The following is a 15,470-nucleotide window of genomic DNA, read 5'->3' as shown; positions in this document are numbered from 1 at the left end:
CATGTAAAGAGCAACAATGGAGAAAGGAAGGCACTCACCGGTACTGATGTGTAGAAATCTTTATTCAAACGTCTGGTAACATGCTAAGGCATCAGGGGAGGGAAGAACAAACAACACGCCGGACAACTGCTGTTTTTTGCGCCCGCTCACGGCGCTTCTACCGGTCTTGGTGGACCCGAAGAAGCGCCGTGATTAGGCGCAAAACGGCCGTTGTCTGGTGTGTTGTTTGTTCTTCTCTCCCCTGATGCCTTAGCATGTTACCCGACGTTTGAATAAAGATTTCTACACATCAGTACTGGTGAGTGCCTTCCTGTCTCCATTGTTGCTCTTTATGATTGATTTTTTTTCTTTCAATGAGCACCACGGCACTAAGTGTTATCCATGCGTGCATGCTAAGATGATTCTAAGACTGCGGTTCCAGTGGAACATATAGTGAGATTGAACTTACAGATCATGAACAGTGCCCCAGCATTCTTGCCTTTGAACTTTTGTTTTGTTCAAGCATGTGATGCTTGTTCAAACTCACCTGTGGCAAGTAACAGGTGTGGGCAATCTGAAACTCTCCCCTTGAAACCAGATAAAAGGTGGAGAAGTTGGCTTAATCTTTGCATTGTGTGTCTGTGTGTGCCACACTAATCTTAGAGGACAGAAAGAGAAGAGAACTGTCTGAGCATTTGAGAAACAAATTGTTGAAAAAATATAAACAATCTCAAGGTTACAAATCCATCTCTAGAGATCTTGATGTTCCTTTGACCACAGTGGACAATAGAATCAAGAAGTCTACAACTCATGGCACTGTAGCTAATCTCCCTAGGCATGGACAGCAGAGACAAATTGATGAAGGGTTGCAACGCAGGATAGTCCAGATGGTGGATAAGCAGCCCCATTCAAGTTCCAAAGAAATTGAAGCTATCCTGCAGGCTCAGGGTACATCAGTGTCCATGCAAACTATCCGTCGACATTTGAATAAAATAAAACACTATGGCAAGAGACCCAGGAGGACCCCAATGCTGACAGAGACATAAAAAAGCTAGTCTGCAGTTTGCCAAAATGTACCTGAGTAAGCCAAAATCCTTCTGGGAAAGCGTCTTTTGGACAGGTGAGACCAAGATAGAGCTTTTTTGTAAAGCACATCATTCTACTTTTTAGCGAAAATGGAACGAGGCCTACAAAGAAAAGAACAACGTGTCTACTATCAAATATGGTGGAGGTTCAAAGATGTTTTGTGGTTGTTTTGCTGCCTCTGGCACTGGGTGCCTTGACTGTGTGCAAAGCATCTTGAAATTTGAAGATTATCAAAGGATTTTGGGTCACAATGTAGAGCCTGGTCTCAGAAGCCTGGTCTTGCGTCCTAGGTCATGGGTCTTCCAACAGGACAATGTCTCCAAACATACTTCAAGAAGTACCCAAAAATGGATGGAAACAAAGCTCTTCAGAGTTTAGAAGTTGGCAGCAATGAGTCTGTATCTAAATTCCATTGAACACCTGTGGAGAGATCTTAGAAATCCTGTTCGGTGAAAGCACCTGGAGCAGTTTCCAAAGGAAGAACGCGATTTGAGAGATGTAAGAAGCTTGTTGATTGTTACAGGAAGTGATTGATTGCAGGTAGTTAGTCCAAAGGGTGTGCAACCAAATCAACAAAATATTAATTTGAGGGTACCAACAATTTTGTCCAGACCATTTTTGAAGTTTTGTGTGAAATTATGCCCAATTGCAATAATTTTCTAGGAGATGTACTTTATTTTCTGCAACAATTTTAAGGGTGCCAACACTTTCGGCCTGACTGCATATGAATGAGCTGTAATTTTGTTAACTGTCATTCTGCCAAACAGCTATAGGAGTGTTACAGTGGTATATAAGAGAATATATCATCAGGATTTTACACCCAAACATTCATTTTTCTGTTTTAGAAAAATTAATAATTTAAATTGTATAACAAGGTGCAAAGGCAGTGGGATGGGCACTGTACCTACAGCTCTCCTGTCTCTCACCATATTCTCCACCTGCAGCCTGCTTCCTGTCTGTCACTCAATTAGTCAGAGGCAGGCAGTATGAATAAAGAGAGAACCAGGAGAGCTGTAAAGGCCCCTTTACACACTGAGACTTTCTAGCGATCCCACCAGCGATCCCAACCTGGCCGGGATCGCTACAAAGTCTCTGGTGAGTCGCTGGTGAGCTGTCAAACAGGCAGACCTGGCCAACGACGCAACAGCGATCCGGACCTGCAGAACGACCTAGCTAGTCATTGGGGACGTTGTAAAGCAGCTTTTTGAAAGGGAAGTCGCTTACAAAGTCGCTGTAAAGTCCCCTTTACACACTGAGACTTTCTAGCGATCATGCTGCACAGCGGGAAACAAAGGACCAAAGAATGGTCCTGAACGATTTGTAGCGATCAGCAACTTCACAGCAGTGGCCAGGTCGCTGATGTTTCACACACTGCAATGTCGCTGGGGAGGTCGCTATTACGTCACAAAACCGGTGTCGTTACAGCGATGTCGTTTGCGATGTTGCAGTGTATAAAGCCACCTTAAGAGTAGTGCCCAACCCACTGCACGTGCCACCAATTAGCATACAATTTCAGTTATGAATTTCTCTAAAATGACAAAATGGATTTTTACAAGAAAGGTAAGTATTTAGCTAACTTTACAGCACCTATATATACACGTCTTTAGTTTGGGGTATAAAATCCTAATCCCTTTGTTTGTTTGTTTTCTCCACTATATCAATAAAAATGTTAATCACCACTTTTTACACTATTTTTCGATTTTGATCACTATTAATTTACTGTTATCTGTTTACTGTATTGTACATATTACGATTACAGGGATGCAAATGTTATTTCCTTGGGGGGGTCTTTTATATTTTTAAAAAATGTATTGAAAATGTGATTTATTACTAAATTACAGGTATAAAGAGATGTACTACTATATACTGTATATAAACCAGTACAATATATAAACTATTTGTACAAGTACAATGTGACTGTTAGGCCTAAACCACACGGCGAGGAAATCGGTGCGAGTGGAGTGCGATAAAACATCACATTTCACTCGGACCAATTCTAGCCTGTGTGTCAGCACACATGAGCGATTATTTTCTCAGCCCTAATCGGACCGAGAAAACAATCGCATCGCTCCCTCTCCTCCTCCGTGCCGGCCCTCCCCTCCGCAGCGCTGGCCCGCCTCTCCTGAGAGCCGGGCCGCCCCTCGCAACTGAGGGCCGCTCGCACAGTCGGACCGCAGTCGCAAGGATACAAGCATGACACTCTGCTCCTGCTGTGCTGCCAGCGCGAGCCGAGTGTCATGCGAGCATCGCAGTAGTGCCCCGTGTGGCCCCAGCCTTAGGAAGAGTACCATTTAGCTCTGTAAACAAAAAAAAGTGCAGCCTGTCGATTTACAGCTAAAGCAATGAATTTTAGTGCCAGGACAGACACCAAATAAAGAAAATCTGTCAGCATGTTTTTGCTACCTCATCTGTGAACATAAATTATGCAAATAGGAACAGAATGTGGAACCATATCAAATCAATATGTAAACGGACTATACCCTTAAACAATACAAATATAACAAGAGACCCAGAAGGGGAAACATAGTCCTAGTCGCATCATGACCATAAATAATAAATCAAATACGACTTCATTGCAAAAGGTATAGAAAATTTATTAGAAAATATTAGAGCAAGGGGTAAAAAATCACAACTGCATATTCCAGTTAAAAATAGCAGATTTTCATAAAAAGACCCTGAAGATAAGTCACATAGGGCCAGCAAAACCACACATGGAAAAAAAAGTTCTTTTTAGAATGATCTACAGACACATAGATAATGATATATGTTACATATAAGGCAATAACTAAGACATATATAGGATATGAGTAGTAAAAATCACAACAGTTCTACATACAAATCATGGATTTGGTGCAATATATTAAACAATCCTCTTTAGGAATTCCTTCCATTAAAATATAGTCAAGAACCGGAGCAAACATTCCCATATTGATATAATGCTCCAGATATTCAAAAAGCCATGATTTAAGATAAGTCATTGATCACTCACCCATGATGGTTTAATAAGCCTTAGAAGAACATGCCCTGACGCGCACGTTTCGGTATCTTCCTCGGGGAGCCGTGTAATGTGATAATGTATAATGTAATGTGATAAAGCATAATGTAGGCAAAGAGGTCCTAAATCCCACTATGAATCACTTAAAGTGCTGCACAAAGGAATCTGACACAATATAAGATTTTAGTTTTAGCAAAGCAGTAGAGCTTAACCCATTCACGACTGGCTGATTTTGCGCTTTCCATTTTTTTTTTGCCATTCTTTCGAGAGACATTAACTTTTTTATTTTTCAGTCAATATGGTCATGTGATGGCTTGTTTTTTGCGGAACGAGCTGTACTTTTAAATCAAATCATGAGTTTTACCATATAATGTACTGGATAACTGCAATAAAATCCAAATGTGGAAAAATTGCAAAAAAAAGTGCAATTGCACTATTTTTTTTTTTATATATATATTTTCTTCACTTTGTTCACGATATGGTAAAACTGATGTCTGTGTGATGCCTCCGGTCGGTGCGAGTTTGTAGATACCAAACATTTATAGGTTTAATTTTATCTAAGAGGTTTAAAAAAAATCAGACGTTTGTCCAAAAAGTGACTTACGTTTTGCGCCATTTTCCACGACCCGTAGCTTTCTAATTTTTCAGTATCTATGGCTCAGTGACTGCTTATTTTTTGCGTCTCGAGCTGATGTTTTTAACGGTACCATTTTTGTGCAGATGCTACATTTTGATCGCCTGTTATTGCATTTTGCGCAAAATTTGTGGAGACCAAAAAACGTAATTTTGGCGTTTGGAATTTTTTTGACACTACACAGTTTACCGATCAGTTTAATTGATTTTTTATTTTGATGTATCGGGAATTTCTTAACAGGGCAATACCAAATGTGTGTATATTTTTAATTTTTTTAACCCTTTAATTTTCAATGGGGCAAAAGGGGGTGTCATTTGAACTTTTAGGTTTTAATAATTTTTTTTTTTATTTTTCAAAACTTTTTTTAAACTTTATTTTTTAGTTTACTAGTACCCAAAGGGGGCTATAGAGATCAGCTGTCTGATTGCTCATTCATGTCTTCCGAGCAGAGCAGCACCGCTCAGTCCGGGACAAATGATCATCTCTTGTAACAGCCAGTACTCGGCTGTTTCTTACAGGACCTGAGGCATGTGAGCTACATTAGTAATCACATGACCCTTTGCTACCATGACAACCACCGGATCCACGTGATCACTTCACGTGACTTACGGTATCTGTTTGTAAGTAAAGTTTTAGCGTGATCGTGGTGATAATGGCGCTGTCACATATTGACAGCGCCATTTAAGGGGTTAAAAGGCACGGGTGGAACGCGATTCCACTCGTGCCTGGCAGGCACAAATGTCAGCTGTACAAATAAGCTGACATGTGCGCCTGGTAGGCATACATGTCAGCCATACAAATCAGCTGACATGTACGCTGATCGTCGCAGGTTGCTTGCAGCAGCCCGCAGGGATTAACACTATGACCGCTAGGACGTAATTTACCGCCCGCAGTTGTAAAGGGGTTAAAAAGCTGCCTCTTCCCACACCAGGCTTTCAGTGCACGTTTCTATAGACATAAGCTGCTAATCACCTAGGGGGCGGAGTCTGACTTGAGCTCATATGCTCCTCAGTCCTAATGATAAAGCTACTGAAGCTCAAACTAACATATCAGGTAAACAAAAGAGACACATGGCTTAAATCTCTGATTTAACCCTAAAGCTGGTGTCACACTAAGCGACAGCGACAACGACGTCGCTGTTACGTCACCATTTTCGGTGACGTAACAGCGACCTTGTAAGTCGCTGTTATGATCGCTGCTTAGCTGTCAAACACAGCAGAAGCAGCGATCATAACGTCGCTGTGCTACATGTGCAGAGAGCAGGGAGCCGCGCTTAGCGCTGACTCCTTGCTCTCCTACAGTACACATCGGGTTAATTAACCCGATGTGTGCTGCAGCTACATGTCACAGTGCAGAGAGCAAGGAGCCGCGCGCACTGCTTAGCGCTGGCTCCTTGCTCTCCTTGCTACAGTATACATCGGGTTAATTACCCGATGCGTACTGCAGCCACATGTCACAGTGCAGGAGCCGGCACTGGCAGCAAGAGCTGAGGCTGGTAACCAGCATAAACATCGGGTAACTAGGGAAAGGTCTTCCCTTGGTTACCCGATGTTTACGCTGGTTACAGCTTACCGCAGCTGCCAGTGCCGGCTCCTGATCGCTTCATTTCGTCGCTCTCTCGCTGTCACACACAGCGATGTGTGTGTCACAGCGGGAGAGTGACGACCAAAAAATGAAGCTGGACATTCAGCAACGACCGGCGACCTCACAGCAGGGGCCAGGTCGTTGCTGGATGTCACACACAGCGACAGCGACGGGACGTCGCTGCAACGTCACAGAAAATGGTGACGTAGCAGCGACGTCGTTGTCGTCGTCGTTATGTGTGACACCAGCTTAAGAGCATGCTGTCTTCAGATTACATAGCAAAACCTGCTGACAGATTACATTTAACATTAGAAGTCCCAGAGAGGGGTCATTTAACATTTCTACCATTGGAACTCTATGGAGCTCGAAATTTCTGGGACTTCTAGTGTTAATAAATAATTAAATATACACTGACCAGAGAGAGAAACTCAGAGTTTTTCTCCCAATGTTTTAGAAGGAGAATCTACATGTGCAAAAGAAGAAACCAAAAGATAAAATCCAATATAAGGTCAATAATTGTTCTAAACAACATCTATATATATATAATTGCCTTATTCTGTCTGTCTGTCTTGCTCCAAAATTGTGTCGTTACAGTGACATTGTGTCCTTACAGTGACAATCGTCGGATTGGCCGCTGGGCTCGGCCTGGCCCCGCCCCCCGCATGGATTAACCGTTTGGCCAGGCCCGCCCCGCACACGATGCCCGCTAGGCCACGCCCCCGCCCGTGCTGCCCGCTAGGCCACGCCCCCGCCCGTGCTGCCCGCTAGGCCACGCCCGCCCGTGCTGCCCGCTAGGCCACGCCCCCCACTTGATGCCCGCTAGGCCACGCCCCCGCACGCAATGCCCGCTAGGCCACGCCTCCGCACGCAATGCCCACTAGGCCACGCCCCCGCACACTAGGCCACGCCCCCGCACACTGCCCGCTAGGCCACGCCCCCTCACACTATGCCCGCTCGGCCACGCCCCCTCACACTATGCCCGCTAGGCCACGCCCCCTCACACTGCCCGCTTGGCCACGCCCCCCGCACACGCTGGGCACCTGTACACCTCCCCCCAGGAATACTCCTCCCATTATACTCCTATTATAATCCTCCTATTATACTCCTCTCTGAGGGGTTCGCAGCATGGGGGATGGAGCACGATGGGGAGTGCAGCATGGGGGATGGAGCACGATGGGGAGTGCAGCATGGGGGATGGAGCACGATGGGGGTGCGCAGTATGGGGGATGGAGCACGATGGGGGGTGCACAGCATGGGGGATGGAGCACGATGGGGGGGGTACAGCATGGGGGGTGGACCACAATGAGGGGTGCACACCTCCCCCCAAAACACACCGCACAACACACCACACACACACTGGGAACCACAAACACCGCCCTACACAGACACCCACACACAGACAATGCTGCACACACAAATATATGCACATACCGCGCAACACACACATTGCACAAAACATACCTCCCCCAAAACACACACACGCACCACACACACACCCACACAAACTGCGCAACACACAGCACCACACACACAAACGCTACAGACACACAGCGCTCCACAAACAATGCAACACACAACGCAACACACAAACACCACTCTCACACACCCCCACCCAGACAACACCCAGAACATTTACAGCGCACTACACAAACACTTGGCAACTACACACAACAACATCTATATATGTAACAAAAATCATACATTAACTACACAATAAATTCTAGAATACCCGATGCGTTAGAATCGGGCCACCTTCTAGTAGAATATAAATATCTTTATAGAAAACACGTGTGCAGTGAACATGCAATAGAAAAGGCGTACACTCTGTGTATGAATAACCTTTTTAAAAAACACATATCTAATATATAAAGCTGAGTGTGTGTGTGTATGTGTATGTCCGCTAAAGGAATCTGCACCGTCGCATGTACAATCACGAAATGTTGCACAGATGCCTCATGTGACTCAGGGATCGTCATAGACTATGTTTTGACGGGAAAATTTAACCTTGTGCTTTACAGTTACTCTCAAATCCTGCCTCCATTAAACTGAATGGAGGTGGGAGCTACAGGCTATTAATGGCAACTGTCAGTGGTTGCTATAGGAACAAAATAAACTGTTAGTATAAGAAGCGTATGTGTGAGGTAATATGATGTCGGTGGGGAGACTGATAGAGAGACAGACGGGCTAAGAGACAGCCCTGGAAAGAGACAGCCCGGGTGTACAGCTCTTCACACAAAAACAGCCCACATATGTCTGTGGAAGGAAAAATAAAGTTATTTCTGTGGGAAGAAGGGGAGGAAAAAAACTGAAATTGACCCTATCGTGAAGGGGTTAAATCAACAGTGGCATGTCGTGGAATGCAGAGCCCAATTCATGAAGATTCGGTCATTGTCCAAATATTTCTGGACATAACTCTATACAGGGTATTCTAGGTATCACACCACATCTTTAGTATTTTAACACTAGAAGTCCCAGAAATTTCGAGCTCCCCCCTGAAGTCCCGAAAGAGGGTCAAATGACATACAATAAACTGAATAGAACTAACTAGAAACTAAATTGCTAAGCTCAATGGAAAACAACGTCCTGTGAGGCAACAGTAATGGCCTTAATTACAGAACAAAAGACGGTGATTATAGGATGTTCGTTAAAATCCTTCAGGTCATTCGACCCGTCTCTGGGTTCCAAAGGTATAAATGTTAAATGACCCCTCCCTGGGACTTCTAGTGTTAAAGTCCATTAAGAAACTTTATGCCATTCTTTGACACCTGGCTGCTGTTTGATTGACATATCATTGTAATATTATTATTTTTTTGTTTGTTTAATCTATGTAGAGCATGGACTGGAGCTGGTTACAATAGTAATGAAGATAAAGCTTGAAATTTGCCTCTCCCATTATCCACGCAAGAACAGAGCCGATACTTTTCTCCAACACACGGCCGTACAAGAGACTTTATGGGGTTGAAAATAATCAGTTCAAAAGTGCCTTCCTTACCCATGTTCTGTACCTAACAGTAAAGAAAGTATTGTGACAGAATGGGCAAGTTTCATGGTTTGCTAATTAGTCCCAAAATTTAATTTTCTTCTAAAGATGATATTTTAGTTGCAAGGTATTACTCCAGTTTCTTCTGTTTCAATTTTATGAAAGATGCTGTTAGATATGCAATACTCATTCTTCCTCTAAGAGGAAACAACTTGTGACTGTACATTTAACACTTAAAATGCTGTTTATTCAGTGCCTTGCGAAAGTATTTGGCTCCCTTGAATTTTTTAATCTTTTCACACATTTCAGGCTTCAAACATAAAGATAAAAATTTTAATGTTATGGTGAAGAATCAACAACAAGTGGGACGCAATTGTGAAGTTGAACGAAATTTATTGCTTAATTTAAACTTTTTAAAAAAATAAATAACTGAAAAGTGTTGCGTGCAATAATTTGTCCCCTTTAAGTTAATACTTTGTAGCGCCACCTTTTGCTGCGATTACAGCTGCAAGTCGCTTGGGGTATGTGTATCAGTTTTGCACATCGAGAGACTGAAATTCTTGCCCATTCTTCCTTTGCAAATAGCTGGAGCTGAGTGTGGTTGTATGTGAGTGCATTTGTGAACAGCAGTTTTCAGCTCTTTCAACAGATTCTCGATTGGATTAAGGTCTGGACTTTGACTTGGCCATTCTAAAGGCCCCTTTACACACTGAGACTTTCTAGCGATCCCACCAGCGATCCCGACCTGGCCGGGATCGCTGGAAAGTCGCAGGTGAGCTGTCAAACAGGCAGATCTGGCCAACGACGCAGCAGCGATACGGACCTGCAGAATGACCTCGCTGGTCGTTGGGGACGTGTCACACAGCAGGGGACGCTATAGCACGCTGGCTTCTAAGTCGCTAACTATGTTGTTGTAACAGTGTCAAACACACCGATGCATGCTACGCAGCAGGAAACAAAGGACCAAAAATGGTGCTGAAAGATTTGTAGCGATCAGCTCAAAGCGGGGGCCAGGTCATTGATGCGTGTCACACACTGCAATGTTGCTGGGGAGGTCGCTATTACGTCACAAAACCGGTGACGTTACAGCAATATAGCTAGTGATGTTGCAGTGTGTAAAGGGGCCTTTACACCTGGATACGTTTATTTGTGAACCATTCCATTGTAGATTTTGCTTTATGTTTGGGATCATTGTCTTGTTGGAAGACAAATCTCTACCCCAGGCTCAGGTCTTTTGCAGACTCCAACAGGTTTTCTTCAAGAATGGTCCTGTATTTGGCTCCACCCATCTTCCCATCAATTTTAACCATCTTCCCTGTCCCTGTTGAAGACAAGCAGGCCCAAACCATGATGCTGCCACCACCATGTTTGACAGTGGGGATGGTGTGTTCAGGGTGATGAGCTGTGTTGCTTTTATACCAAACATATCATTTGGCATTGTGCCCAAATAGTTCGATTTTGGTTTCACCTGACTAGAGCACCTTCTTCCACATGTTTGGGGTGCCTCCCTGTGGCTTGTGGCAAGCTTTAAACAACACTTTTTATGGATATTTTTGAGAAATGGCTTTCTTCTTTTCACTCTCTTTTCAGACTCTCCCACCTCAGCTGTAGATCTCTGCAGTTGATCCAGAGTGATCAGAGATGCAACGAAGAGGCCTATGATCAGTCTTCTCCTTGTTTGAGATGAAAGTTTAGATGGACGGCTGGGTCTTGGTAGATTTGCAGTGGTATGATACTCCTTCCATTTCAAGTTGATCGCTTGTACAGTGCTCCTTGGGATGTTTAAAGTTTTGGAAATCTTTTTGTAACCAAATCCGGCTTTAAACTTCTCCACAACAGTATCACGGACCTGCCTGTTGTGTTCCTTGGTGTTCATGATACTATCTCCGCTTTAAACAGAACACTGAGGCTATCACAGAGCAGGTGCATTTATACGGAGACTTGATTACACACAGGTGGCTTATATTTATCATCATCAGTCATTGAGGACAACATTGGATTGATCCTCAATAAACTTCTGGAGGGAGCTTGATGCACTGAAAGTAAAGGGGACGAATAATTTTGCACGCCCCACTTTTCAATTATTTATTTTTTTAAAAAAAGTGTAAAATAAACAATAAATTTCGTTCAACTTCACAATTGTGTCCCACTTGTTGATTCCCCACTTTCCGCTCCCTGCTCTCCCCTCACCTCTACCACAAACTGAATTAGATCTACCTTCCACTCCAACTCGACCTCCCATTCATCTCACAGTTGATCAGGTGAGGAGTCAGCTTAGGAGAATAAAGATCAGGAAGTCAGCAGGACCTGATGGAATCAGCCCCAGACTGCTCAGAGATTGTGCGGCCCAGCTCTGTGAGGTGGTCCTGCACATCTTTAACCTGAGCTTGAGTCTGGAGAGGGTTCCTGATCTGTGGAAGACGTCCTGTGTGGTTCGAGTGCCAAAGATCTCACATCCTAGGGAGCCTAACCACTATAGACCTGTGGCTCTGACTTCTCATCTGATAAAGACCATGGAAAGGCTTATCCTGTATCATCTCCATCCTGTGGTGGGCCCAGTGTTGGACCCCCTGCAGTTTGCCTACCAGCCCGGTATTTGGGTGGAGGATGCTGTTATCTATCTGCAGCATCGATGTCTCTCTCTTATCTAGAGCAAGCAAGAAACACTGTAAGGCTAGCTTCACACACTGCTTTTTTTTATGCTTCGTTTTTGTGCGTTTTTTGCGGCAAAAACCGTACAAACGCACCAGCGGCAAAAAAAACGCGGCAAAAACGAATGCGTTTTTACCGCGATTTGGTGCGTTTTTGCTCACTTTGTTTTGATGCGTTTTTTTATCAGTGAACAATGCCATTAAAGATTGTTGAAAGAAAAAAAAAGTCTGATGTCATTTTCTTGTTCAATATGTTCTTCATTCTCCACTAGTGTATGCAGGAGAGCAGACAGCTGCAGAACTACAAGGCTCAGCATGCTACATACAGGACTGTATGCTGGAGGGAGAGGCAGGGGGAGCAGAACTACAAGGCTCAGCATACTCCATCCAATAGTGTATGTAGGAGAGCAGACAGCAGCTGCAGAACTACAAGGCTCAGCATCCTAAATCCAATAGTGTATGCAGGAGAGCAGACAGCTGCAGAACTACAAGGCTCAGCATCCTCCATCCAGGTCTGTATGCAGGAGTTTTTTGCCCCCCAAAAAAATTGCGTGGGCTTCACCATATTTTTGTATGCTAGCCAGGTACAGCAGGCAGGTACGGGCTGCCCCAACCCCCAGCTGCCTATTTGTACTCAGCTGGGAACCAAAAATATAGGGAAGCCCTTTTTTTTTTTAATTATTTCATGAATTTCATGAAATAATTTAAAAAAAAAATAAATATGGGCTTCGCCCAATTTTGTGTCCAGCCAGGTACAAGTAGGCAGCTGGGGATTGGAATCCGCAGTGCAGGGTGCCCATGCTGTCTGGGCACCCCCGCTGCGCATTGTAGTCCGCAGCCACCCCAGAAAATGGCGCTTCCACAGAAGCGCCATCTTCTGGCGCTGTATCCAACTCCTCCAGCTGCCCTGGTGACGGGTGGCTCGCTGGGTAATAATGGGGTTAGGGCTAGCTGTATATTATCAGCTGGCCCTAAGCCCGAAATTCATGGTGTCATGCCAATATTAGGCATGGCCACCATGAATTTCTAGTACAGATAAAAAAAAACACAACACACAGAAAAATATTTTTATTAGAAATAAAACACAACACAATTAGTGACTCCATCTTTATTGAAATAAAGAACCCCCCTCCGCAGTAATCCTGGGTCAAGGGTCCCGCGCCGTCTAATCCGGATCCAATATCATCTGATCGGTTTGCTGGAAGGCATACCGATCAGATGTCAGGTTAAAGGATGTGAATCACATGACACATCAGCTGATTGTGTAAAAGCCGTTTATACAATCAGCTGATGCATCAGTGCAAAAAAAAAAAAAAAAAAAAACCTCACTTATGTGCTGATTACCGGCAGCTCCTGGAGCGATCGGACGGGACTGATCCGATCGCTGCAGGAGCTGCCGGTAATCAGCTGATGAAGTCTCCTGATGGCAGGATCAGCTGATAGGTGAAACCAGCCAGGCGCTGGCGTCACCGCGAAACTTACGATCAGCTGATGCGTCAGGTGATCCACCGCCAGGTCCTGCAGCCATCGGACGTGCCCGGGGAGACTGCAAACAGCCGGAGCGGCGGTACCGGGAGAGGAGCTGGGAGCGGACATGGCACCGGGAGTCTGAAGACAGGTGAGCATGACATTTTTTTTTCTACTGTTCACTTTTATTTTCGCAGCTGCTTCCACCTTCCGCCCTGCCATGGCGCCGCACGGGAGCTGACATTGCACCGCACGAAGGATTGAAGTAGCGGTGGTGGTACTGGGAGGATTCACGCTTCTGTGTTTACTGACAGAAGGAATCCTCTTCCTGTACATGTCACTGTCCTACCCACCCCTTGCGTTTTTAGCTGCGGTTTTAGTCATAGAAACGCACTAAAACGCAGCTATATTTGCAATTTGTATTTTTCATTGCATTTTTGAACATCTCATTGAACTCAATGGGTGGAATACGCGTAGAAAAACGCAAAAATAATTGACATGCGTTTTTGTGTGCAGCACAAAAACGCAGCAAAAAAAAACGCTGTGTGCAGACAGCAAAAATTAAAACTCCTAGACTTTGCTGGGGAAGCAAAGTCATGCAATTTTCTGAGCAAAAACGCCGCGAAAAACGCACTGTGTGAACTTAACCTAAGGGTCATGTTTTTTGACTTCTTTAGTGCTTTCAATACCATCCAGCCTGCTCTGCTGAGAGGGAAGTTGGAGGGAGCAGGAGTGGACAATCAGTTGACGGCTTAGATAATCGATTATCTCACCAACAGACCTCATTATGTGAGGTTTCACAACTGTGTGTCTGATGTGGTGGTCTGCAGCACTGGGGCACCACAGGGCACAGTCTTCTCACCCTTTTTGTCTAGTCCGTATACGTCGGACTTTTGGTACAACTCGGACCACTGCCATCTTCAGAAGTATTCGGATGATACGGCAATCATTGGATGCGTATCAGATTGGAATGACGAGGAATATAAGGGTGTCATCAGTGACTTTGTTGGCTGGTGTGAGATCAATGCTCTCCAAGTAAATACCAACAAGACAAAAGAGATGGTTATTGACCTTGGGAGGAAGTCACCCCCTATAGTACCGGTGAACATCCAGGGAAAAGACGTTGAGACAGTGGGCACTTACAAGTACCTGGGTGTCCACCTTAACAAAAAGATGGACTGGACTACGAATACAGATGCCCTGTATAAGAAGGCCCAGAGTAGACTCCACCTATTGAGAAGGCTAAGGTCCTTAGGTGTCTTTAGGACTTTGTCTAGACCATTCTATGACACGGTGGTAGCATCTGCCTTTTTTATGGAGTGGTCTGTTGGGGGGTTGGTTGTACTGAAAGGGACAGAAACAGGGTTGACAAACTGGTACGGAGGTCAAGCTTGGTGTTGGGTTGTCCTCTGGAGTCTGTGGCTGTGGTGGGTGAGAGGAGAATGTTATCAAAGCTGAAAGTTATCATGAAAAACCCACTCTATCCTCTGTATGAGTGAAATTGTGGAGGGCCTGAATAGCTCCTTCAGTCAGAGACTTATACATCCGCGCTGTAGGACAGAGCACTTTCGTAGGTCCTTCATTCCAACTGCAGTTAGATTGTATAATAAATTTGTGAAGTTATCTTTTAAATGGATAATTCAACTACATAGCCATTGTTAAAATGTATTTTTATATATATTTATTACTTATCTTTTTTAATTCTATTTTTTATCCTTTCCTGTATTGAGCTGCAGTAATGTGCAAATTTCCTCACTGTGGGATCAATAAAGTCTTATCTTATCTTATCTTCACCATAACCTTAAAATTTTTATCTTAATATTTGAATCCTGAAATGTGGGAAAAGGTTGAAAAATTCAAGGGAGCCAAATACTTTCGCAAGGCACTGTATATTAGATTTTCTCATCTTGTGAATGATTCTCTGATTCTCACATGTAAATAATGTTCACTTATATTTTAAAGAAACATTTTGTTTTTTAATTTGTCTCCATTTCAATATTATTATTACTCCAAATATACTTTGTCCTTTTGGTGCAAATTTTTCCATACCTATTTTGTACCGAAAAGCAGACATGCATCTTACAATGAAAGGGG

General features: G+C 44.0%; 1 protein-coding gene across 3 annotated transcripts in view; it reads left to right on the top strand.

The window, feature by feature from the left end:
- The window catches only part of CHUK (component of inhibitor of nuclear factor kappa B kinase complex), a 496,520-nt gene extending 483,253 nt beyond the window's left edge, over nucleotides 1-13,267 (top strand). For 2 of the 3 annotated variants that reach the window (XM_075349104.1, XM_075349106.1), the window contains one exon: nucleotides 9,110-13,266. In XM_075349104.1, the coding sequence (XP_075205219.1) occupies nucleotides 9,110-9,136 (27 nt within the window). In that variant the 3' untranslated portion in view covers nucleotides 9,137-13,266. Of the gene's footprint in view, nucleotides 1-9,109 lie in introns of all 3 variants that reach the window. The other variant, XM_075349105.1, reaches the window with a different exon arrangement.
- The last annotated feature ends 2,203 nt before the right edge of the window (nucleotides 13,268-15,470 follow it).

This window comes from Anomaloglossus baeobatrachus, chromosome 5 (assembly GCF_048569485.1).
Source record: "Anomaloglossus baeobatrachus isolate aAnoBae1 chromosome 5, aAnoBae1.hap1, whole genome shotgun sequence".
In the NCBI taxonomy this organism is placed as follows: domain Eukaryota; kingdom Metazoa; phylum Chordata; class Amphibia; order Anura; family Aromobatidae; genus Anomaloglossus; species Anomaloglossus baeobatrachus.
Note: the sequence above shows the minus strand (reverse complement) of the source record. Positions and strands in the feature narration are given on the sequence as shown.